Raw genomic sequence first — 24,080 nt, 5'->3', positions numbered from 1 at the left:
ATGAGGGGAGCTCAGAGGCGGCTTCTTTCTGTCTCTGCTGATTCTCATTGGCCTCCTGCTCCAAGTCATCCTTATGCCAAAGTGGCATATTCTGCAGTGTCCTGTTCTGATCTCGCTGATGTATTTTACAGATTTAGGTCTTCACAGTTTTGTTTTATGGTATTTTTGATGCATGGAGGTTTTAGATAATAAGTAAAATAAATAAATAATTAAGGAGTAACAGATAAACTTATAAAACCCAGCATCGTTGCCTTGGGCAGTTTTTTTCCCCTCGGTTTTTAGCCTTCGGGACTCTCTCTCCCCTGCAAAATTGGACAAGTCATCTTTTTCCTTCCGATTTTTTCAATCTTCTTGTTTTGCATTTGACTTTGTCCTAGTACTCACTGTTGCTGAAAATAAGATTGTTTTCCTCGTCTCCCGTTTATTTTCTGTCTTCTTTAGGAATTCCATTCGTTTCCTTGGTGAGCATTCCTCTGCTCTGGCAAGTCAAGCAATTAGATGACTCCTTGGAAAATAATATAAATTTTATTTCTTGTCGCTTATCCTTGAGCTGTGTAGGTAGAGAAACAGTCAACCAGATTTTCTGTAACTTCCGTCCTTTTTCATGAACAGAACACATGCAGCTAAGATCGAGGTCACTTTTTGGGGTCAGTTCCCTCACCGCGGGGGCAGCACCGTGGGTGGACCCTGGTCTTGGAGCAGTGGCAAAGGAAGCAGGCCTGAGATGATGAAATAGAGCCGTGACTTCAGCCACTTCACAGGCTCGTTAAACCCGCTGACCAAGTGATGAAGTGTGTGCTTAGAGGGCTGTCCTCGCTGTTGTGCAGGGAATGGCTTTGAGGGGTCAACGCACAGAGACCCTTGCCCCCTTCCTCCGGACACTCCATCCCAGGGAGCTCTGATCGTTACATCAGTGCTCACTGAACTGTGAGAGCCTGTGGCCAGGGCCTCCCGAGGGTTGCCTGGAGCAGGTCCCGAGGTCTGGCCAGTCCCAGGACTGTGTCACGGTTGGGAGGCTGGGGAATCAGGTCACTGTCCACCCGAGGCTCTGGGATCACACCTTAGCCACCGCAGACTGAGCCCTGCCTGATCTGACCGCCAAACAGCCGTGCCACGTACTCTCTGCTTAACGCTCTTCCTAATTCAAGTCATCCCCAAAATTAGAACTAGGCTGTGCACTGAAAGCTGTTTTGGGGTTTGCCAGTGCGCAGCAGAACCTCAGTCCCGTGTGAAACCTTAGTGGTAAGGGAGTCCGGAAGCGGTATCTTTCTGCCTCCCAGCACCCCCTGCAGGAACACACCCCGAAGGATGCTGAGTGAACCCCACCACATCCCCACAAATCAGGCCATCCACGGTGGTGCTGGAGTGGGGGATGGGTGCAGGGTACGCTTCGAAGGGGGCTCCCCTCGAACTGGTGATTGACTGGTGTTGGGGGTGCGAGAAGAGGGAGGCGATGGGGTGATAAAGTCAGAGACAAAACCCACAACACCGAGTCCTGGTTCTGCACGATTTAGATTTTTAACGTCCCTCTGCCTTTGCTTAGTGGAATCACCGATTTCTGTGTCTTATTGATAGTGGAGCAAATTTTGAAAGAAGGTGAGTTCAAAGCTTCCTCATTCTTCTGAAATCCTGTTGGAGATCATACCATCCCTAAGCATATTTTATTTTTATAGAAGCAGAGCTCGAGCAAGGGCTGCCGTCCCAGGGGACTCCCGGCCCCACCCAGTGGGGGGGGACTGAGCCTCGGGGGGCAGCTCCCAGGCTATAGGGATGTCAGGTGGACCCCCAGGCAGGAGGAACTTTATCTTGGGGAGCCTGCTGGGGTCTGGGGTCCGTCTGCTTGTTGGCTCAGAGATGCTGTCTGCTCCAGAGCCTGACTGAGGGCGTTAAGGTGCCAGGCGGCCGCCCTGTCCTGGGTGCCCCCACCCCCCGCCCCCCGAGGCTGAGGACCCAGTGCCGGCAGACACGTCTGACCAGGCTTGCTTCCTTTCCTGCTGGCTGTGTCTTTTCCTTCTGTCTCTCTCTACTGTTTTAATTTTCTACCCTTGCCCTGTTCGTGGGTAGAGCTCGCACCCAGGTGACTGCAGGACATCTCACCATGTAGCAGTTAAACTGGGTCGTGGCGCCCAAGGCCAGGGAGGGTTCTTGTTCAGGGGGCTGAGCTCACGGCGGTCCTGGAAATTTCCCCACCTCCCTGAATGCTTTTAGGAAACCTCTCTTGTCCCCCAGCTGTGTAGTAGCAGCAGACTGTGTGCCTCTGCACCACTTAACCTCAAATAAGCTCATCAGTGGAAGTCTGGGTGGAGACAGGAAGGCTGATTCTCGGCCACAGAGCCAGCAGCGGGTGCCCACCCCCGGGCTGCAGCCTGGGCTGGGCGTGCCCTGCTCCCGCCAGGAATGCGCCGGGCAGAGGCACAGGAAGGCACGATGTGACTGGATCGTCGTGGTGGCTGGTGTTGTGAGCACCTCCCCTCCTAGTGAGCCAGGCGTGCTTGGAGACGAGGGTCTCACTCTTGGAATCGATTACTTTGAGGACAGAGAGGAGAGAAAACGATTTAGAAACCGCCTCCGAAGGTGTAGACCAGGCTGGGGAAGCAGAGCACGCGCACACCAGGACTTCCGGCGCGGCAGCTCGCATTAAGGGGGCAGAACCTGCCTTTTCGAAGTTGCACGTAGTTGCACCTTAAAAGGTGCTTATTATTAAAAATACATTTTCTCCTACAAACAACACATACGTGAGTGTGGGTTTTCCGGGCTGGCCCCCACAAGCCACCGAGGTCACATCTAGTTTTCTAGTTTTCCGCGTCTGCTGCATGAAGCAGTTGTCAGCCCTGCTCTGTGTTTCCTGTAGCCCTTGACCGCCCACCCCCCCACCCCCACTCTTGGGCGCTGATTGTTTGAACCCCAGCCCAGGACTGCGATGCCAGCCATTCACCGTGGGCAGGAAGGGCCATGAGGGCCACCTGGAGGGCTTGATAAACCACCTGCCGCGCTTCCCTCCAGACTCCTCCCTCAGGGTCTGGCCTAGGCCCATGGACGGGCACTTCTGATGCCGCCCCGGGTGGTGCTGATGCTGCGGGCCCTGGAGCAGGCGTGGGAGGACGTCGATCCTGTAGAGAACTCCCGCGTCTGAATTCCTAATGACGGGATCTGGGCAGCCAGCAGTGCCCTGCTCCCCAAACACACAAACAGACCTCAGCGTCAGCAAACCTTAGCCCCTTCTGGGCTGATGGGGCTGGCGGGGCTGACGGGGCTGGCGGGGCTGACGGGGCTGGCGGGGCTGGCGGGGCTGGCGGGGCTGGCGGGGCTGACGGGCCATGTGCTCCGTGCCTGCACATCCCCCCACTACTTCCTGAGCCTGGACATCCTGGCCCAGATGCCACTCTGGAAGCAGTTGAAGTAGAGGACTTGGTCACTCTCCCCAGGTCCCTGGAAGGTTGAGCGTGCCTTGGGGGCACCGGTGAGCAAGTGTGTGTCCCAAGGGGTCCAGAGGACGAGGTGGCAGGCGGCTGGCTTCCTGCTCCGTCTGGGCCAGCGCCTCACTCTGCGGTGACTGATGCAGAGCTTGGCTCTTCCCAAAGCTGGGGCCGGCTGCAGGCTCTCCGGGAGGGAGGAAGCGGGGCAGGAGCTGAGCAGACAATGACCTAGAGGACCTCCTACACTATACGGGAGACCCCCGAGCAACGCAGGGGCACAGGCACCCGTCCCTACGTGCACTGGAAAATCCACGTATAATCTGTGGTCCACCCTGTACCTGAGGCTCCGCCGTGTCTGCAGATTCACCGACCTCAGACTGAGTTGTACTGAGTGTTTACCATTGAAAAAAGTCTGTGTAGATGTGGACCAGGGCCATTCAGACCCACCCCATTGTCCAAGGGTGGGCTGTGCTCCAGGTCTCGAGCTGGCCCGACTGTGGGGAAGGATGGAGGAGGACAGACGAAGACCAGGTCTCAGCCCAGGCCACCGCACGCCTGGCCCGTGCTCCCTGCCTTTGCCTCCCGCGCTCTGTGCTGACATCTCAGTGTCCTCACCTCAGGCGTCTCTTTCCCTCCTCCAGCCTTTCCAGCTCCACTGACTGGAGTCCAAGTCCGGCACTGGCGCCTCAGTCACTTCCTTCCACTGGAGGAGGCGTCAGTACCACTGCTGGGGTGATGGCGGGGTGGGGAGGCGGCTGCCGTCTTCACAGCGTCACCAGTGGAGACCCCCGCGGTCTGCCCCTTGGGCCGGACGTCGGCGTTTGTGGACTGAGTGCTGCGTCCTCCCACGTGCTCCACCTGGACAGGCGTCACTTCGAGGGGATAGACAAAGCACTTCTCTCTCGCTTCTATAAAAGGAGGAAGGAAAAACTAAGGGTTGTTTTAATTTATTTTTTAAATAATAAAACTTAGTTGTAAGAATAATCTAACTACATTCGCCCATTGATTGGCTTTCTCTCCACGTGGAGCTGGTACCTTTACTGTGGATTGTTGGAAAACACCAGGGACGCTTACAAGGAAAAAATAAGAATGCTCAAAATTGCTATTTCAACATTTACTTTTTATTTTTAAGATGACTTAGGAAGTTTGGGGAGTTTTGAGAGATGGAAACACAAAGGTTACTTTTAATATCATCATGTTATGATAATCCTGTGCAAAAAGCTGGCAGGGGCTTCCTACCTGCAGGGCCGTGTGACAGCCCTGTCAGTGACCGGGGGTGCCCGGCCTCCCTCTCCCGCCGGCCACCTTCCCTGTGGTGTCAGGGACAGAAGGAACACCATCCCCAGATTTCATGGGGCTGTCATACCCTGCAGAATTTATCATTTGTCCTGGACTAAAGTCTTACACTGCCTTCTGTAGGCAAACTATACTTCTTTTGTGTTCCTTTGTTTTTCATTGAAGTATAGTTGATTTACAGTGTTGTGGTAGGTCCAGGTGTCCAGCAAAGTGATTCCATTATGCATATACACATTATTTTTCAGATTCTTTTGCATTCTAGGTTATTATAAGCTACTGAATATAGTTCCCTGTGCTGTGCAGTAGGCCCTTGTCGTTTGTTTTATTTTTAGTAGTGTGTATCTGCAAATCCCAAGCCAAATTGTATTTCTCGTTATGGGATTTTCAGAAACACTGAAGCGACCCTGAGTGGTATGCACGTGTGACAGCCGCAGGTGGTCAGGCGGTGTCGCGACCCCGACCGCGGTCCCGTGCCGCCGCGTGGCTGACTGGCCTGCGTGTGCTCCTGTCTGACCTGTTTTCTGTTTGCCCCCTCTAGTGGGACCTTGTGTGTGATAGCGCCTGGAGGGTCCACGTCGCTAAGTTCTCCTTACTGGTTGGATTAATCTTGGGCTACCTGGTAACTGGATGCATTGCTGACTGGTGAGTACCACCCAGCCTGCCGCGCGAGGCCGGGACCCCCGCCGGCCTCTGCAGCCCGACGGCGCGGTCAGCGCGAGCTTCCCGCGCCCCAGCCTTCCCTCTGCCCCGTGTGGTGCCACAGCAGGCGCCCGGGCTGCCCCCGCCCCGCAGAACGCAGAGCGAGAGCCTCGGCCAGTGCCCGCGCAGACCCTGCTGGAGTGGGGCTGAAATTCACTGCAGTTCCCCAGCGGCTGGAGTCCAGCAGAACCGGCTCGCAGCCCCAGCCCCGCTGCCCCTGCCAGGCAGGGTTCACTTAGGAAGAGCCTGAGGACGTAGTTTCAGGGCTCCAGGGCCTGGACCCCAAGTGGGTGGACGAACAGGAGGCATAGAGTAATGGGGAGGGGGAGCCGAGACCCTTCCCCTCAAGAACTGAATGAGTAGGGCTGTGCTGACGCAGCCCAGATTTTAGAGAGGAACCCCCTTGTCGTCGGCCTGGCCGGAAGATGCCCCTGCGGGTCCACAGGGAGCGGGACCTTGAAAAGTGGACAGCATTTGGGTGACAGATGGGCAGTGCAGGCAGAGGAGGAGAGGTGACCAGAGGCAACAATGAATATGTGTTACTTGGGTGGGTGTGGGGGCCAGGTGTGCAGTTCAGGGTGACGTGAGAGGCTGGTCAGATGGAGATGCAGGGTGGGCGGGGAGCCAGGGCTGTCCGCGTTCCTTGGCTCCTGGCCCCATTCGTGATCACAGTAACAGTGACAGTATCAGTAGCCCTCACTGAACTGACCGCTTGCTGTCGCCGGGCGCTGGGCTAAGTCTGTCCGGGCACCAGCACGGCCCGTCCTCAGCGCCCCGTCAGGTCGGTACTGCTGCTACCCCTGTTTCACAGTGCAAAACCGGAAGCACAGTTTAAGTGAAACCCCAGGTTCACTGAGCTTTTAGGTTGGAGACTAAGCCTGTGGTGGCCCCGAGCCTCCCCCTACCACCCTGGGTGTGGACCGTCCTGCGGCGTTTTGACCTGAGCCGCTCGGTGCTCACAGGCCCGCAGCGGCAACACCTCTGAGCAGGGAGGCGGTGGCCCTGTGTTGATGGGATTTTCAGGTGACAGGGCTGCTCCAGGAGAGAGGCGGGGGGTCCTGTCCCCCCCCCACTCACCCCCGCAGCCCCCGACATTCTTGTCTCTTTAGGGGAACTTTTTTGTGAGTAAGGACATCTTGGACCCAGTGACAGATAGGACCAAGAGTGACTCAGAGCAGACTCCTCATGCCTGTGGCTTTGCTCTGTGGCGTCCTGTGTACGGTGGCCAGCTGAAACAGCTGGCTGGAGCTCCAGGGACAGCTAGGGGACAGTGCGGCAGGGGAGCCCGGAGGGACCACTTTCAGGTTCTGGAAATGCCTCTCTAAAAGCTGGCATTAGCTGGCATTAGCATGAAGTGCAGTTTCCTGTGTGTTCAGAATTTGCTTAATCATCATGTGTAAGTTTTTCTTAAGGACACACTGCCTGGGGACAGTAACAGAGAAGTTGTCAGTGACCCTGGGAACCCCGCGCCAGGGGTTTACCTGTGGGGTTTGTGGGTGTGTTTTTGGTTTTTTTGTTTTTTTTGGGTTTTTTTGGCAGAGTTGAGAAAGGGTGTAATTTTTGTTTGTTTTTTTTTTTAAAGCAAATACTTGAGCTTAAAGGTCTTCAGAGTGAGCTATTCTGAACAAGAGACTCTAATCCCAATATTTTAATTACAAGGACTTTTGTTTCCCAGAAATCTGCACTGAAATAGGTTGGGAAGATACAGTGATGTAATCCATGTCACTTCTTTATAAAAACACACAGACTTGACCGGGTTTCCGTGTCCCTCGTCAGCGATTTGGTAGGGAGATTAAACATGGACTTCTGTGAACAGTCTACGAGGTTTAAACTGTTTGCAGGCTGGGATGTCTTACGTCTCGCACACACGTGCCGCCTGGCCTCCCGGTCACACTCAGGCCTTGGGACAGAAGGCAGGGGAGTGACCAGCGTCCAGCGCTGCAGCCACGTTTCCCGGGGGGTGGTGGGCTGGCAAGGGGCACCTGGAGCGGGAGGGCCGGGGCAGGCTGCTGGTGCTGCTTGGTGTTTTCCACCCTTTCTTTATTTATTATTGGCACTTCCCTCCCTGCTAGAGCGCTCATTAAAAGGAAACAAGCACATTTAGGGGAAACTCCAGATTTCGCAGCTGTTGGCCCTGTTTCGTGGCTGCGCGGGGAGGTTTATGAAGGCGCAGGTTAAACTTTCTAAGACTGCAGTCAGCATGCGATGAGACTAAAGCTTTTTTCTTTAAAAAGTCAGTTCTCCACACCTGTTCTGTTTGGGGCTAGACAGGCTGTATTGTCCTGTCACGTGTTAGTTGGGATGGGAGAGGGACCAGACCGTGCGTGACTCTCTCCCCATGACCCCCCCTCCTTGGGTCTCTTGCCGAAACTCCTACATTTCTCATCCAGCCTGGGAGGCCACCCTTATGAGGGGCACTGGGGACCGCCTTGCCCTCTGGCTCCCGGCTGAGCCTCCCAGTGGGGAGGGGGTGCCAGCTGGAGATCGGAGGGAGAGGGTGGTGCGGTGGGGGCCTTTTATTACTTAAAAAAATTTCTTTACATTTTTTGTTTGTTCTTTTTTTGTGTTTGTTTTTGGAAGGGCAGGTAATTTGTTTATTTTTTATTATTATTATTATTATTTTACTTAATTTTATTCATTTGAGAGGAAAAGGTAATTAGGTTTATTCATTTATTTATTTTTGGAGGAAGTACTGGGGATGGAACCTGGGACCCCGCGCATGCTGAGCACACGCTTTGCCACTGAGACCCTGCCTGGTCTCTGTAGGCTGCCGAGGTCAGCCCCCTCCCGAACACTGCGTCCTTCTCTCTGGGTTCCAGACCAAGGACCCCCCCCCCACCCCGCTCCCCGCTGTTAGTAGCCCCAGGCTCTCCCCCCGGCTTGCCCACCTTTTCTAAATCATCCCTTTATTAAAACCTCCTTGAATTCCTCCACTTGAGGGGGTTGTCCATTTCCTGCTGAGACCCCATTTTCCCTCTCCAGGGCTGATCCAACAGCTGCCGGGCACTGGGTGGCCCACGTGGTTCTCGCACCGTCCTGTGGTTCACAGCTGGCTGGGGTCAAGGTGCGGGCAGGGCTGGGCTTCTTTCTTAGAGGCTCTGGGAGAGACTCCACTCCCCGCTTTTTCCAGCTGCTAAAGGCTGTCCGCGTTCCTTGGCTCCTGGCCCCACGTCTGGCTTCAGAGCCCACAGTAGCTGGTCAGGTCCTTCTCGTGAGGCCCTCTTTCTGGTTCCTCGCAGCCAGGAGAGGCTGTCCAGTACCTAGACTGGACCCACCTGGACAGTCACCTCACCGCGAGGGCCCTGACCTTAGACACATCTGTGCAGCCCCCTTTGCCGTGAGAGGCAACGGAGGCACAGGTTTGGGGGTTAGGATGGGGACACCCTCGAGAGCTGTGGTTCCCCCATCACAGAGCCTGACTGGTGGAGCCCCTGCAACACAGACTTGGGGCACGATTTTGTCAGTCACTCTGGGGGAGGGGGACACTGCTCGAGGGAACAGCACACACCAGCACGCCAGTGGTCGCTAAACCACTCACACGTGTCCACACCTGCTGGCCCCTCCTGAGGAAGATGCAAGGCTCGTGTGCCCGAGCCCAGTCTTCTCAGGAGTCCTTCCTGTGTGAGTCTGGATGCCCGGCAGGGGACTGAAGACCATGTCTGCCCCACAGTTCCTAGTAGTAACTTTCACTTATGGATTTTAGCAACCATTTGGGAGGGAAGAGATTCAGAATCATTTCTGAAAGTTAAAAAAAAAAAAAAATCAAGGATCTTTGCTGACGTGTCACAACGGGGCAAGCTGCCTGGCGGGCGTGGGAGAGGCGGATGCAGGAAATGTCCCCACAGCTGCTCGGTGCTCGGCCGTCCTCTGTTCATGGTCTCATACCGAAGCAGACGGCTGACCCTCTTCCAGAGACAAGGGAAGGAGAGGGAGATAAGTTAGACTTGCTTCTCTTCATTTTAAGAAACCAGCTAAGCCATAGTTACATTATTTCTGTAAACGGGTTGGGTTTGGACAAAACCACCCCCAGAGTCTTCCCTGGTAAGGGCTTAGCAACCCCAGCATGAGTCAAGGGAAGTGATGGCTGAAATCTCAGCAAGAAAATGGACTTACATTGCGTTGAGCTCATAGTCTTGGCCTCGTTTCTCTGAACAAAAGTGGCTGGGGGGGGGGTGCTGGTTAGAAGCCTGAGTTCTGGATGAAAGTGTGCCCCGCAGTTCCCGCTCCCAGATTCTCTGGAAACTACATCCGTCTCCTGCACGGGGCAAAGCCATGCGCTCCGGAGTATCGCTTTTTTAAAAAACAGCTTTATTGAGAGGTGATTTACATACCGCAAAGCTCACCTTTTTAAGTGCACAGTTCAGTGAGTTTTAGGATATTTACAGAGTTACACACAATCAGCAGACTTCGGCCTTAAGGAATACCATCTCGTGACCGTCGGCAGTCACCCCATCCTCCCCCCAGCCCGAGGCAACACGAACCCACTTTCCGTTTCTCTGTTTGCTCTTTCTGGGCGTCTTGCTTTTAGTAGCTGCCTTGTCCTAAGTACGCGTAGGCGTCTGGGGGCGTGGGCTCTGCTCCCTTAGAAAACAGAACCCAGTTTCTCTGTGGGCTTCCCTTCTACTTCACGCTGCTGGGTTCTGTTTTTGTGGGATGCAGAGTTCGGGTTTGTTTGGGAAAGATGGCAGGTTAGCACAGGATGAGCGTAGAACCAGGGACTCCCCATCCCCGTGGACCACCCCCGTGGACCATCCCTTCGTCCCCGGCCGCGCCCCGCAGCACAGCGCCCCCTCGTGGTTCCCGAGCTCGCACGGGCCGGCGCTGCGCCCCGCCCCGCCAGCCCCGGGTGTGCGCTGCGCTCCCCAGAAACCCATTCGGGCTCCGGGGGCTTCGCTTTCAGCCCGCACCCACGAGGTGGAGTTCAGGCTGCAGCAGTGTAGTCTGTGGATCCCGCAAATACGACTTCTCACCATGCAGTCGAGACCAGCCGGCCGCCGGCCTGGCCCTCGGCTCCCCAGGCCCAAGGTGAGGTCTGCGGGAGTCTGCGGGTAACAGCCCGCAGACGTGAAGCTGCTCCCCCAGCGTGCATGTTGACTTTGGAGCCAGTTCCAAAGGTTGGCGATTTCTTAAGCCACTTTATGCCGGGCGTGGCAAGGTGTCTGTTTGGGGAGTTTTGTTGATTCTGTTCCTCTTGCCTTGAACCACCCCTTCTGCTCAGCAGCAGACCTGCCAGCAGGAAGTGGCTCCTGCCTCCCGTCTGTTGTGCAGGTGCTGTTGGATCTGCGCTCCCTTATTTACGAAGCAGGGAGGGGCTGGGCAAACACGCGCGAGGGCCCCTCCCGCGGGCCTGGTGAGGCGGGTGCGGCGCGGAAGGCACGGCGCCCGGCGCGCACCGCGGGGTCCCGGCGACCCTGCGGCGCCCGCCTGACGGCTCCCTCTCCGCCCCGTGCAGGTTCGGCCGGCGGCCGGTGCTGCTCCTCTGCGTCATCTTCATCCTCATCTTCGGACTGACCGTGGCGCTGTCCGTGAACGTGACCATGTTCAGCACGCTCAGGTTCTTCGAAGGATTCTGCCTCGCTGGGATAATTCTCACCTTGTACGCAATACGTAAGTGGGGGCCTCCACGGCCGGCCTGGAAGAAGCGCGGGACCGCGGGCCGCCGGGCGGGGTTCGGGGAGGGTCCCTGCGAGCCGAGGCGGCGCGGTCCTCCGGAGGCGCAGGCCTGGGGGCCTCGTCTGTTGCGAGAGCGCCTGACGTCGCCCAGCCTCCCTCCATCCTGAGCTCCACCTGGGCTCCGGTCACGTCGCGGGGCGCGGAGGGCGGCACGCTTGCTTAGACACGCGGGCAGCAGCCCACGGCGGATACGGAGGGCTTCGCTCTTCCCCGGAGTCTCTGTGTTGACGTTCTCTGCACGTACCCGGGCATCCCTGCGCTTGGTTCCGGAAGAGGACGCCGCGTACCTGCGATGTGTGCCGTGGGCTCCGTGTTTCCACTGGCTCTTTAAGAGTGTTTCTTACTTTTCTCCCTAAGGCCACGCGGAGCCCAAACTCTCCACATTCCCACGCACCAGATGCGGTCCCCGCGGTCGGGGCGTGGGCCCCGGGTGCTAGTGCTGGGAGGGAAGGCCCAACCTTTCAGGGGGAAGAAGAGTTCCCTCCGTCGACCCTCATGTTTGTTGGCCGTTTGAACTCCCCTGTCAGGATGGTTTTGTTTCGCTTCCTCGTGGCCAGTGTTTTCTAGAACACAGCCACGAGCGCACAAGGAGAAGGAAGGCTTGAGGCGTGGATGTTTACTAATTTTCCAGTTTTGTGCTTTTTAATCACGGCAGAAAGAACTGTTAGGAATAATGTGAGATGGCATGTAACGTGTTTCTGTTTCTTTCCGCTTGACAACAGGGTAGGGTCAGCTGGAGGTGAAGCAGAAGCTTCCAGGTCGATAGGGTGGCTCCGATTATCGTAAAGTACAGCTGTCTGTGATCCCTTTAAACAACGCTTTCACACAACCCGCACTTTGTTCCGTTGTGGGGACCAGAACTGCCACCGATGATAATGTGGTTCCATAATCACGGAGAAGAAATGGGCTGCAGATGTGGTCTCCTCAATGCACAGTCGGCGGGTTTGCCGTCTTCTTCTGACAGGGAGTTGAATTGTAGTTTCTTGGAAATCACCGTTTCCAGGTTATTGCATTTCGGGGGGAAACTTTGTTCTCGGGGGCTCTGTAGGAATGGACGTTTCAGGCCAGTGGGTCGAGTCGCGGCTGCTTGGAGGTGCGCGTCTCTGGACAGACGACATGGGTGAGTGTGGAGCTTGAGCGCTGCTGGACCAGGTGGCCGGGCCCTGCCCACCTGTCATGGGACTGCAGAGACGCGGGTCCCGCGCTCTCTTTGGGGGAGACGCCTGGCCCTGCTCTCAGACCCTCTTGCTGTACAGGTGTCCTGGGGTCGGCTCTCCAGGCCGCCATCCCCGAGAGGCTCCGGGTCTCACGGGAGGGTGTCCATTCTGTGTGCCCTCAAGGATGCAGTTTCAGGGGCCAGCTCTGCATGCTGACAAAACAGAACAGCCACACTCTGGGGGCTCAGCAGAAACCGTAACCTCAACCCTGCCACCCAGCTCTCGCCAAATTCCGCAGAGAAAATGTTCACGGAAAAGCGCCTTAAAGCCAAGCCGACATGTCAGTTTTCTCTTGCGTCCAGCTGCTCGCAATGGGTTGAGGCTGACAGAGCACTCAGGGACCCCTCGGAAGGACACCTGGGGCTCGGCGGAAGGATGGCCGTGGTGCCTGAGCCCTGTCTGCTGTGATAAGGGAGGAGGGCAGGGGGCGTCTCTGCAGACTCTCCCTGAGTTCAGCCAGACCAGGAGGGAACTTCCCCTACGCGGCACCATGTCCCAGCCTCACACAGAGCTGCCACTGGCCCTGTGAAATCTGTTGCTGTACTTACGATCAAAAATGAAGCTACAGATGTTTTTTCACTAAATCACAGGGAGAGCTCTTTACAGTAGGAAGTCCTCTTACACTTCAGAACAACACACAGCATGTGCTTTTCCCAGGAAACTGCTGTGCTTTTGTCTTAAAGACACAGAGCCAAGTCGCCCAGGGATCTGCAAACTTTTTCTCGTGAAGGGCCGGGTAGCAGGTACTTCACTGTGTCACAGCTACTCAGAGCTGCTGTCGTGGCCTGAGAACAGCCATAAATAATATGTAAGTGATAGATGTGGCTGTGTTCCAGTAAGACTTTATTTACAGAAACAGATGGTGGGCGGACGCGACCGGCGGGCCGTAATATTTTAGGCACCAGTAAGTGTTTCTCTCTTTCCACTGACTGCGGGGAAGCTTGGAAAGCTTGCAGTCTGATCTAGCATGTGGGTGGGCTTACAAGCCTTAAATTCTGGACTCTCTCCTAGTTTTATTTGAAGTTTTCTGCTTTCCTTGCTCCTTTGCCCCATTTTCCTGTCTCCCTAATTTGTGTCATTTTATTGTGTGGATCTGTGTGAAGGTCTAAAATTCGCTCTGAAATGAAGCAGGGTATAAATAAATAGTTATATTTTCTTAGGTTGGGATTACCAGTCAAATGTCATGACAGATTCCACTGCGATGAAAATTTCCAAGTATCCACCAGCGGCCCACTGTCTGAGTTAATAAGGTTATTGGATATGACAAAGTTAAAATAAAGCAAAAGGATGTAGATGATTCCTTGGAGTTCACTGAGATAATATTTAAACAGCGCGAATCAAGGACGGTGACTGAGAGGTGGCAGGAGAGCTGACTTTGGGGAGAGAGAATCAAAAAAGGAAGCCATCACAACGCGCAGACGACAGTGGGGTGGCGCGGACGTGTGCTGGGCAGGTGGCCCCTCTCCCCGGCAGTCTGGGGCTAGGGCAGAGGCCGGTGATGAGAAGTTATGAGACCAGCTCTCGGCCAGTAGGGCAGGTGACTCTGAGTCTCCAAGCCAGCGCGCTTGCGAGCTCTCTCACCTGAGTGGTTTCGTCCAGGAGCAGCATACGCGCTCAGGGAACGCTTGGGAATTTGTTTTGCCCAAAGGGAATTCCTGACACCCCTGGTCGCTGGGTAGAGGTATTTCTTGACCCTAAGGTTTTGAAACTTGGGGCATTGATTGTTTGGAAAATACGTTTTTAATGGTCCTGACATTTTCTCTTCCTTCGACTGTGAGGTTTTTATCTCACTTAATGCATCTGCTGGAAAGACCTGTATTTTCTCAAAAGAGAACGGAACAGCCTTCTTTTTTGAGTCTTGCAGGAGCTTGGCCGTGATTTTTGCAGATGTTGTTTCTCGGGTCAGGGCGGACTCTTCGCTCTGAGAAACGCTGCTGACCTGTGAGAGTTTTGTGCTTTCTGTGCCAGGCTGTGTCAGGGGTTTCTTTTTCTCTTTTCTTTTTTTTTTTTTTTTTTTTTTTTTGGAGTTTTTCTAAGGTACATTCCAGTTAAAGACGCTCTCCTTTACACTTTGGTTTCCTTGAATTCACTAAGGGAGCTGTACTCGTGTAATTAGGATGTAAACTGGAGACTGCTGGCATCTCCCCCGGAGGTGGCGCTCGGACGCACGTGGGCAGCAGCCAGGGACGGCGAGGAATGCTGAGCGGTTTGTGGAGGAAGCGGCCGAGATCCCTGCCACCTCTGAGGCCGCAGGAGACACTGAAATCATTAAGCACACTCGGCCGCCCTGGTGGCTTAATTGTGTCCCTTTAGCTCTGGCCAAAAAAAAAAAAAAGTTGAAAATCTTGACTCAGCTGGGGCAAGGGGCAGGGAACCACAGACCAAGGAAAGAAGCAATCATCACATTTCCTACTTGTTTATGAAAATGAGGTCTTGTCACAGACCAAAGAAATCACTGCTTTTTCAACACGGGCCGACGTGATTTGCTGGGGTCTGGATTCTTTTTTCCAACTAGGATCGGTAGCATCACGGACAGGGTAATGTAGCTTTGATAAGATGTGTCCTTCTTCAAAAGAAGCCCAGAGAGAGTATAGCTTTTTGAGTTGATTTGATGTCGGATGTAATGAGTCCTGGGGGAGAGGAATGTTGTAATATACCTTTTTGAGTTTCTCTCCTCATTTGGTCTCTGTCTTCCCAGTTCCCCCACCACCACCCTGATGGGAAGTAATGAACTACTTTTTGCCAGCAGAGCCCATATCTTAGTTCCTGGGGAGGAATGAATGCCACTGTTTTTGGTTTCTGGCCTGACAACAATGAAGAATTTTCTTGAAAAATTCAAAGCTTCGTGTTCTCATTATAATAACCCTCCTTCAACCCAGACAGCCTAAATAATTGGATGAATTTCGCACATCGTCAGCCAGTGACCAGACGTTTCACAGGTGACCAAGTTACTGATGACTTTGCACAATTAGAAGCCAAGTCCTAACCGGTAAATGGAAGGCTCTTGAGTCTGCTGTGGGTGGGGTGGTGTTCCCGTTCGCCCTGTTGGAGCTGGACTCTGACTACGTGGCTGAGGACGTTCAGGTGCACCGAGTGACTGCCTTCCCCCCTCTAGCCTCTATTTCTATAATTTGATGTTTTCGTGAACTGATATTCCTTGGATCATATCCCACTCAGCAGGGTTGCTGAGCATCAGAGCTGTGCTGTAAATTAAGAGAAGATCCACGGAACCGACCGGCCCCGTGGAGTGAGCGGTTGAGTCGGGGGGTGAGCAGGACCGAGGGGGCTGCTCTCAAGGATAAGTAAGTTCAGCTGCCAGTGGGGCGCCTTCTGGGGAGCAAATATTTGCTCTGCATTTGGGTGAAGGGACAGTTTCACGTGACTGTGTGCTTGGTCATCATGAGCCATCCACTCGTTTCTCCCCCCGCAGCCCCCCTCTTCCGGAGCCCGGGCCTTCCCAGCAGCTGCCCTCGGAGCCACGGCCCCGTTCTTCTGGTGGGACTGGCTCTACTGACAGGGCTTTGTCCACCAAGGAAATGAGTCAGAGTTTACCCAAAGCCTTTGGCAAACGTTTTTTTAAAATCCGTTTCTTTTAATTTTTTTTAATTAAAAATATTTTTTAATTAACATTTTTTATTGAAGTAGAGTCAGTTACAGGGTGTTAATTTCTGGTGTCCAGCACAATTCCCAGTCATGCATATACATACATGTATTTGTTTTCATATTTTTGCAAACATGTTTTAAGAATTTTTTTTGAATTTATTTTTATTGAAGTATAGTTGATTTTCAATGTTACGTTCATTTCAGGTGGACAGCAAAGTGATCCAGTTCCACGTATACATATCTATTCTTCTTCAGATTCTTTTCACCTATAGGTTATTACAAGCTATTGAATATAGTTCCCTGTGCTGTACAGTAGGACCTTTTTGTTTATCTATTTTATATGTAGTATGTGTATCTGCTAATCCCAAACTCCTAATTTATCCCTCCCCCAACCCCTTTCCCCTTTGGTAACCATAGTTTGTTGTCTATTTCGGTGAATCTATTTCCGATTAGTAAATAAGTTCATTTGTCTCATTTTTTAACTTCAGAAGAATTTTGGTTTGATCCAGATTCAAAATGGCACAGCTGGGAAATCAGACTCAGGTTTTCCCATCTGCTTTTCCTTCATGGGAAACACTTTACTAACGCGGGAGAGAGACTGTGACCAGTAAAGGAGCAGATGTAGAACAGAAAGGTAATGACGCCCTTGCCCCCTACACCCACCTGCCCCGTCACGCCCCTCAGGAACCCTAGCTCCTGGCGCAGCCCGGGAACACTGAATGAGAGCAAAGGCTCTGGTCAGTGATCCGATCCCCCGGAGGGCATGGGGTGGCTCCGGTCACGCCCTGCTGCAGCTGGTCTGAGACTGGAGGGGCGAGTCGTCCAGCAGGGAACCAGAAAACACCCCCGAGGGCTAACTTTTCTCAAAATTGCACCACTTCTGCAAATAAAAGTGATGAAACCTCTCTCCCTCTGCTTACATGTAGCCACAGCTTGGATTTATGCTGAGACTTCTCTGAAAAAATGCGCATGTCTGTCTGTCCTCAGGTCATGTGAGATTGTATCACGTCACCTGCAACAGGACAGAGGAAAGTCATGCGGCTGGGTGGCGTCACCGAGACCCGTCCGCCCAGTCTTCTGGTGGAAGCTAGGACAGATGGACAGATGTGGGTTAAGTTAGCCTGAATCTGTAACAAGTAGGCTTGAAAGTACATATTTCACTGGGTGTTTTGAACTTGGTGAAGACAGTCCTGTCTCAGAATCAGCAGAAAAAACAGAAAATATTTAGATATCTGGCATTCTAAAATTAGTGTTTGGATGCCTTTCCCACACAGTGGAGGATTTTTATTAACGCCGTGTGTCTCCTGAAGGACCAGGTTTTTCCCAGACTGGATTTCAGTGGTGCCTGGAGAGCTTCATTTGAAACAAGCTGTTCACACACTAAAAGGAGAGCAGAAAGATCTGGAAGTCAGGAGACCCAGGGCTGGTGTGAGCCCTGCAGTGAGTGCACTGCCTCTGTGTCTGCGGCAAAATGCTTCATCCTCAAGCTTCCATCTCCATCTACAGAGTCAGGTTTTCAAACTGTGTCCCGTGGAGCCGTGGGACCCCTTCCTGGAACCATTTGTAGAGACAATGGGTAGAAGGAAAGAAAAATAAGTGGATTCTACAGGCCAGCATTTAACGCTGCCGTGGAAATAAAACAACGAAACCGAGTGGAACCGCCGCAGCTTCCCGCTTTAGAATTCTGTGGCTTCTGAATTCTGAGCTCAGCCAGGAGCCCCCACTCAGTGGTGAGGATTTCATAGCTCCGGGGGCCGGGGGGGGGAGGACATGCATCGTGGACCCCGGGTGGTGTCCTCCCAGCTCACACTGGTGACCTGCGTTTTTGCTCTCTGGAGGGAGCCCTGGGGGTCTGAGGTCACGAGGTGGTCTGGGAAGAGGTGAGGGAGGGGCAGGGTTGTTGGTTGACCGCTCCCCTTTCCCCGCGGTTCCAGGCCCCTCCTGACCCCTTCTGGGGGAGCCTCTCTCACGCTCTGCATCCCCTGCCCCCCGACCTTTCACACCACACGTTTGCCAGGTGGACTCACAGGTCTGTCCCAGGGGTCCTCTAGGCTCTGCAGAACTTTCTTTTCTCGTCTGGAAGGACAGGCAGGGATGTGGCTAAACGATGTGGTGACTAGGAGAGAGGGTTGAGGAGAAGAGAGGAAGCAATATTGGACTGGCTTTGTTTTGTTTTTCACTCTTGAAATGAAAGAGAAAGGAAATCAATGTCACCGTGAAAGCAAATAGAGAAGACCAGGCGTCTTCAAAACATCCAGACATACCTGGTGGGATGTGCAATCATTGCTGGTTTGCCAAGACTCCTGTTGGCCAAAAAAACATACTCTTGGCTGAGAGAACAGAGAGAAGTGTAACTCCAGGGAGTCAGGGCCTTGAACGTTCGCTGCTAGCGGCTGTGCTACTCTGTGTCACACTGGAGAAACTGAGACTCTGAAGCAGAGTTTTGTTTTTGGTGGCTCTTGTGAAAACAAGACTGCTTTCTCCTCACTCATTCACTTGGCAGACCCTCGAGGGCTTCCTAGGTGCCAGGGGAGCTGTGGAGAACTTGAGTGCTTACTGGGCCCTGTCAGGTGCTGAGCACGCAGAGGCAGACACACCTTCCTGCCCTCCAGGACTCAGGGTTTAGTGAGCGAAGATGCAGGGACAGGACCTGGCGGGACTGAGAGTGTTGGAAAGCAAGCCTGAGCTGTGAGTTTTGTAGGGCCAGTGAGAGTAGGGGTTTGCTGTTTGCAGCAGTGGATACTTGGAGGCCAGAGGAGCTCAGTGCATCTTGAGTAGTGAGTGACTAGGGACCAGAGGAGCCCAGTGCATCCTGGGTACTGTGGGTGACTGACTAGGGACCAGAGGAGCCCAGTGCATCCTGGGTACTGCGGGTGACTGACTAGGGACCAGAGGAGCCCAGTGCATCCTGGGTACTATGGGTGACTAGGGACCAGAGGAGCCCAGTGCATCCTGGGTACTGTGGGTGACTGACTAGGGACCAGAGGAGCCCAGTGCATCCTGGGTACTGTGGGTGACTGACTAGGGACCAGAGGAGCCCAGTGCATCCTGGGTACTATGGGTGACTAGGGACCAGAGGAGCCCAGTGCATCCTGGGTACTATGGGTGACTGACTAGGGACCAGAGGAGCCCAGTGCATCCTGGGTACTATGGGTGACTAGGGACCAGAGGAGCCCAGTGCATCCTGGGTACTGTGGGTGACTAGAGACTGGGTGGAGCCCAGACTCTGAATCATGAGTCTCTAAGCCTGGGAAGGAGGCTTGGGAAGATGCACAAAGGTTCTGTCCTCCATGACCCTGGGACAGTGCCAGGCTGCTGCAGGGTCTCAAGCATGGAAGGTGCAGTTTCAGATGCATGTCTTGGGGCCATTGCTCAGGCTGGGGCAGCAGAGAGCAGACCAAGGAAGAAGGCCAAGCTGAAAGCTGGACGCTGTTGCAGTATCTGGGTGAGGAGGGAGAGCTTGGATGAAGGCTGTGGCCACGGAGGAGGAGAGACGCTGAGGAGGAGGAATCCAAGCCCAGATGACCAACGAATGGAGGCGAGCCAGGGCGGGACCAGGTGACAGCTTGGGCACCTGGACAGGTGTTCCTCCAAATGCTGTCACGGGAGATGCAGCCCAGGCATTATGATTCCAAAGCCCATAGGTTTTGAAGCCACAGGCTTCTCCCTTCCTCTGGCTGGTTTACAGGGGGAAGATGGCAGCTTCGGTTCTAGACAGGACGAGTTGGTGGTGCCTTAGGGGCATCTGAGGGATTGATTTAGCAGGTGGTTGGCTGTTCAGAAGTTCAGGAACCAAGTCTGTGTCCTCTGCATCAGGGTAGCAGTTACAGGCTGTGGAGTGGCTGGGTTTGCCCGGAGCCTGTGTAACATGAGGAATGAATGGGTGGAGGTAGGGGCACAGTGGAGGGGTGGGAAGGAGGGGGCCGAGTGGTTGGTCAGTGGGAAGTCGGAAAAGCCTGATACCCAGGGCGCGAAGAAGGGGCTAGTGAGTGTCCGGTGATGCAAGACGAGGGTTGAGAAGTGGCCCTGGGATGGAGCAACGGTTGCCCAGTAGGTCAGAGGTAACTGGGGCAGAAGCAACTTGAATTACGTTTGGTGATAATGTAATCCATGTAATTCCACATGTGGGTGTTAATTCACGTATTCCCCAGAGGAATACCATCTTGTCCTCATGTTAAGTATTTTAGAAAGAAAATAACTTTTAAAAAATTTTGGTAAAATGTATATAACATAAAATTTACCATCACAGCCATTTTTTAAGTATACAAGTTGGTGGCTTAAGTGCATCCACGTTGCTGTGCAAGCAAATAACTTAATAGTGGTAAATGTTCATTATAATTGGGTAGAAAAAATTGAATTAGAAGGCAAGTCGGCAATGAGTTTTTCCTTGAAGTCACCTGAAACAGCACATTATCTTGGCTCAATAGCTGGGAATTCAGAACTACAGCTGAATTAGAGACGCAGTTTTGTCCTCCGAGGGATGTTCTGTGGCTCACACTGAAGGTGGGGTCTGCAGACTTGCCGTGCAGCCGCCCTCCTTCCCACATGTACTCATGCGCGTGATCACACATCAGCCACTGGAGAGACCCTGGGGAGGTTCCAGTGTTGGGTGAAGCCAAGCCCCACCACCCACCCAGTGTGATCCTGGGAAAGGGGCCTAACAACCTAAATCAGTTTCTCACCATGAAAGGTGGTGCAGAGGGGTGAGAGGATGGACGGGAAGGTCCAGAGAAGTGTTGGTGGGTAGGTGTGTTTGAGCGCGTGCTTCTATGCGGGTGACGGCCACCGTTCTGCTGAGAGCCAGAATCCCATGCTGGAATCCTCAACCCTTTCCTCCTCCAAAGGGCCTCACGTGAGGGCTTCTCTGAGCTCTGAGCCAGCTTGGAGAACGTTGTTAGAGAGGAGCTTGGGACTGGGGCTGGCTACTTGCCAGTGTCATGTAGGAGGGTAGCTGGTGGGGCAGGTGGGAGAGGGAAACGCTTCATAGCCCTTTCCCCCGTGGCCAGCTCAGTAAGTGACTTCTCCTGTGGCACCCATTCAGAGCTCCACAGGCTGCATTTAAAAAAATTCTTACCTTTTATTGAAGTGTTGTCAATTTGCATTGTTAGTCTCAGGTGTATAGCAAAGCGATTCAGTTATACATATAAATACATACGTTTATATTTTTCCAGTTTCTTTTCCATTATGGCTCATTACAAGAACATCAGAGCTCGGTACACTGCATTTTTAAAGTCCCAACCACTTTGATGGCAGGAGGATAATAAACTAAAGGAGAAGTTCTCCTGGACGAATCATATGTGGGGACCTGGGCTCCGCTGTCAGACACCAGTCCCCAGGGCCCCGTCCCACCTGGCACACTCCATTCATCAGTGAGACACTAAGGACGTAGAATACAGGTAGCCGTTCTCTAACATGTTCCAGAAAGCTCTCCCTCCCCTGTGTTAGCAATGCCTGTTTCAGGAAAGTGCCTGGACACGTTTTCTGTCTGTTTTTAAATGTTAACTTGGGAAGCTTGTTCCCCACCCCTGTTGGCTGCTGGGGACCCCCTTCCCTGTGTTCTGCCGTCAAGTTTTGTTTGCCTTCCCTCATGCAGGGGTGACGGCAGTTCCTGGTTGTGATGTGACTTTCGTGAAAATGTGCTCCCAGGACAGGGGCGAGTGTCTGTAGAGGAATGATCGTGCTGGTGTGGGGGCCCCTGGACTGACTCCGGCGTCAGTGTCAGCGTCCTTGGCTCTCATTCTGTTGGGGTTGACTGGTAGCCAGCAATTTACTTAAGCTCTCAGGACCTGAAACGAATGTTAAGGAAATAAAGCCGAGTTCCATATCCTCTGTATCCTCACTCGGGGTCCAGGGATGCCCACCAGACCCGCGCTTGCCACGGGTCCCACGTAGAGCCCAAGTGGCCACAGGGATCATGTGTTGGCCCAGGTCCATCCTTAGGAGATGGTCAACCTGCAGGGGCAGGAAGTGTGCCCGGAGCTCTCGGCTAACTCCGGACTCCGAGCACTTGTGGGAGAGCCTGGCACTCGGGTGGTTGCAGATGGGACTGGAAGTCTTGGCCCATGGCGTGGGTTTGCCTGGGACTTGACCAGGCTCTGGGCACGGAGGGGAGAGGGATGGGGCAGGTTGAGGGTCCACAATGTGCCTGGCTCGCTCTGCATGGAGCGGGAGGGCAGAAGGGAACCTTTAAAAATCGGATCAGTGTGTCTGTGATTTGAGGCCGGTTACTTGAGATGGCCGAACGTGTGTAAAATGTCCAGGCGTCATGCCTCCTTCAGGGTGCCTGGACGAGAGGCATAGCTTAGACCGAGAGCTGTGAACAGAGCCCCGTTCTCTGTGCCCGACGTGGCTCCCAGCTGGTAGCTGTTCCAGACGAGGCAGCAGACAGATGGGAGCAACTGGCTGTGTCTGGTCTGCTCACTTCATCCAAGACGGGGCCTCTCCTGAAACGTAACATCAGGATGTCCCTTTGTCATACTGGCCTGCCTTTTGGCAGCCTGAGTATTATGTTTTGAGGACAAGTGACATCAAGTTTGCAAAGTTAGCGAAGAAAGGCACATGCTGGGGGCAAATCTTTGCAATTGGCTCCAGGACGGCTTGCTGCCAGCAGGTGTGCGGTGGGGCTCACGCAGCCGGCGACAACTTGAAAGGCCGGGTTTGCAGGGCTTGGTGGTGGTGCCACCACAAATCAGGAAGGAGGACTTTTCCTTGTGCTCTCTGCTGCCCGGCTCCGGGCCAGGTGACGAGGCAGGAGCTCCACTCCCCGAGGAGTGTAGATTTGTGAGGTTACACAAGGGGGTGATTGCAGGAGAGCAGCCCCACAAGGTGGAGGGGGTGGGGGTAAGCAGCCAGGGAGCAGTGGGTAAAAGATCCCAGAGACCTCTGTGTAGACGGTCATCGTGCCCTCTGCCCCCCGTCCCTCCTCAGAGAGGCTTCCCTCCTGTTCACGCAGAATTCACCAGTTTGTTTCTCTGACCACACCCTAACTCTCCGCTTACATTCTTAAAAAACCTTTTTAATAATGGTAAAAAAAAAAAAAAAAAAAACCGACAGTATGAAATTTACCATGTTAACCCTTTCTAAGTGGCTGGATGGTGCTCAGCACATTCACGTTGCTGTGCAGCCATCGCCACCATCCATCTCCTACTGACGCTCTGTCCCCATCAAACGCGAACACCCCTTCCCCAGCCCTGGTCCCGCACCCACAGCCCACTGTCTGTCTCTGTGAGCCTGACCACTCCGGGGACCTCACGCCAGTGCCATCAGCCACTACGTGTCCTTTTGCGTCTGGCTTGTTTCACTGAGCATCAGGTCTTCGGGGTTCATCCGAGTTACAGCCTTTGTCAGAATTTCCCCTTTCAGCCCAAGTAATATCCCGTGCTAGGTCTAGACCACATTTTGTTTATGCGTCATCTGAGGATGGACACTGGGGGTACCCCCACCTCCTGGCTACTGTGAATAATGCTGCTGCGAACACCGGTGTGCAAACATCTCTTGGAGACCCTGCTTTCCCTGCTTTTGGGTGTGGACCCAGAAGTGGGACTGCTGGGTCATTTGGACTCACTTTCGTCATCTGTGAAACAAAAGCGTCGGCTCCCACCCGCTCTGAGCCCGGGCTGTCTCCAGCGCCGCTCGGCCTGGCTGCGGAGGGGCAGGGCCCGCGGGGCGGCGGCGGCCGGCTGTGCCAGTCCCCTCCGGGCACCAAGAACAAGGCTGTCTTAGAAGAACCCAGAACCTCCCGAGGCTGCTTTATTTGGAGCCCCTCTCCGACTTTCCAGACAAGCCACCTTTTTAGAGGACCCGGGAGGAGCGGTTACGAGTGCCCAATGCCTGAGGTCATCACTGCTGCTTTGTTCACAGTTTCTGTGGAACAAGCGAGTGTTTCTTCTTCCTTCTCTCCCTGAATGGTTTTCTCCTCTGTACCCAAACCATTATTCTTTATTTCCTGTTTTTTTAAACTTTATTTCACCTCTAATAATTTGGACAATATTTAATATTGAATAGTTAGAAAATCTTTGAGACTTTCCCACCCACTGTGTGGTTGAATCTTCTCTGAAAACAAATGTGTGCAGCTCTCTGGAGAAACTGGTCAGTTATTTGTCAGGACTGCTTGACATCTTGCACAAGGGCAGAAGAGCGTGTGTTCTGGGAGTCTCAGAGTTCCACTCTGTCCTGT

The 24,080-nt window shown here is 53.7% G+C and overlaps 1 protein-coding gene and 1 long non-coding RNA gene across 9 annotated transcripts in view; one reads left to right on the top strand and one right to left on the bottom strand.

Moving 5' to 3' along the window:
• SLC22A23 (solute carrier family 22 member 23) overlaps positions 1-24,080 on the top strand; it is a 128,076-nt gene that overhangs the window by 26,301 nt on the left and 77,695 nt on the right. For 5 of the 8 annotated variants that reach the window (XR_012500888.1, XM_074347998.1, XM_074347999.1 and 2 more), the window contains exons 2-3: positions 5,251-5,354; positions 10,864-11,018. The exons of 1 other annotated variant lie outside the window; for it this stretch is intronic. Coding sequence is in view for 5 of the 7 variants with exons in the window: in XM_074347998.1 (XP_074204099.1) it covers positions 5,251-5,354; positions 10,864-11,018 (259 nt within the window). In the remaining 2 variants the exon portion in view is untranslated. The remainder of the gene's footprint in view (positions 1-5,250; positions 5,355-10,863; positions 11,019-24,080) is intronic. 2 more of the 8 variants (XR_012500889.1, XM_074348002.1) reach the window with 1 other exon arrangement.
• Positions 9,179-10,506, bottom strand: LOC141574182 (uncharacterized). Its single transcript, XR_012500899.1, has 3 exons — positions 10,382-10,506; positions 9,525-9,701; positions 9,179-9,316 (listed from the first exon to the last, which is right to left on the bottom strand). It is a non-coding gene; the product is annotated as an uncharacterized LOC141574182 (long non-coding RNA).

This window comes from Camelus bactrianus, chromosome 20 (assembly GCF_048773025.1).
Source record: "Camelus bactrianus isolate YW-2024 breed Bactrian camel chromosome 20, ASM4877302v1, whole genome shotgun sequence".
NCBI lineage: Eukaryota > Metazoa > Chordata > Mammalia > Artiodactyla > Camelidae > Camelus > Camelus bactrianus.
The sequence above is the reverse complement of the archived record's forward strand: the minus strand, read 5'-3'. Positions and strand labels throughout refer to the sequence as shown.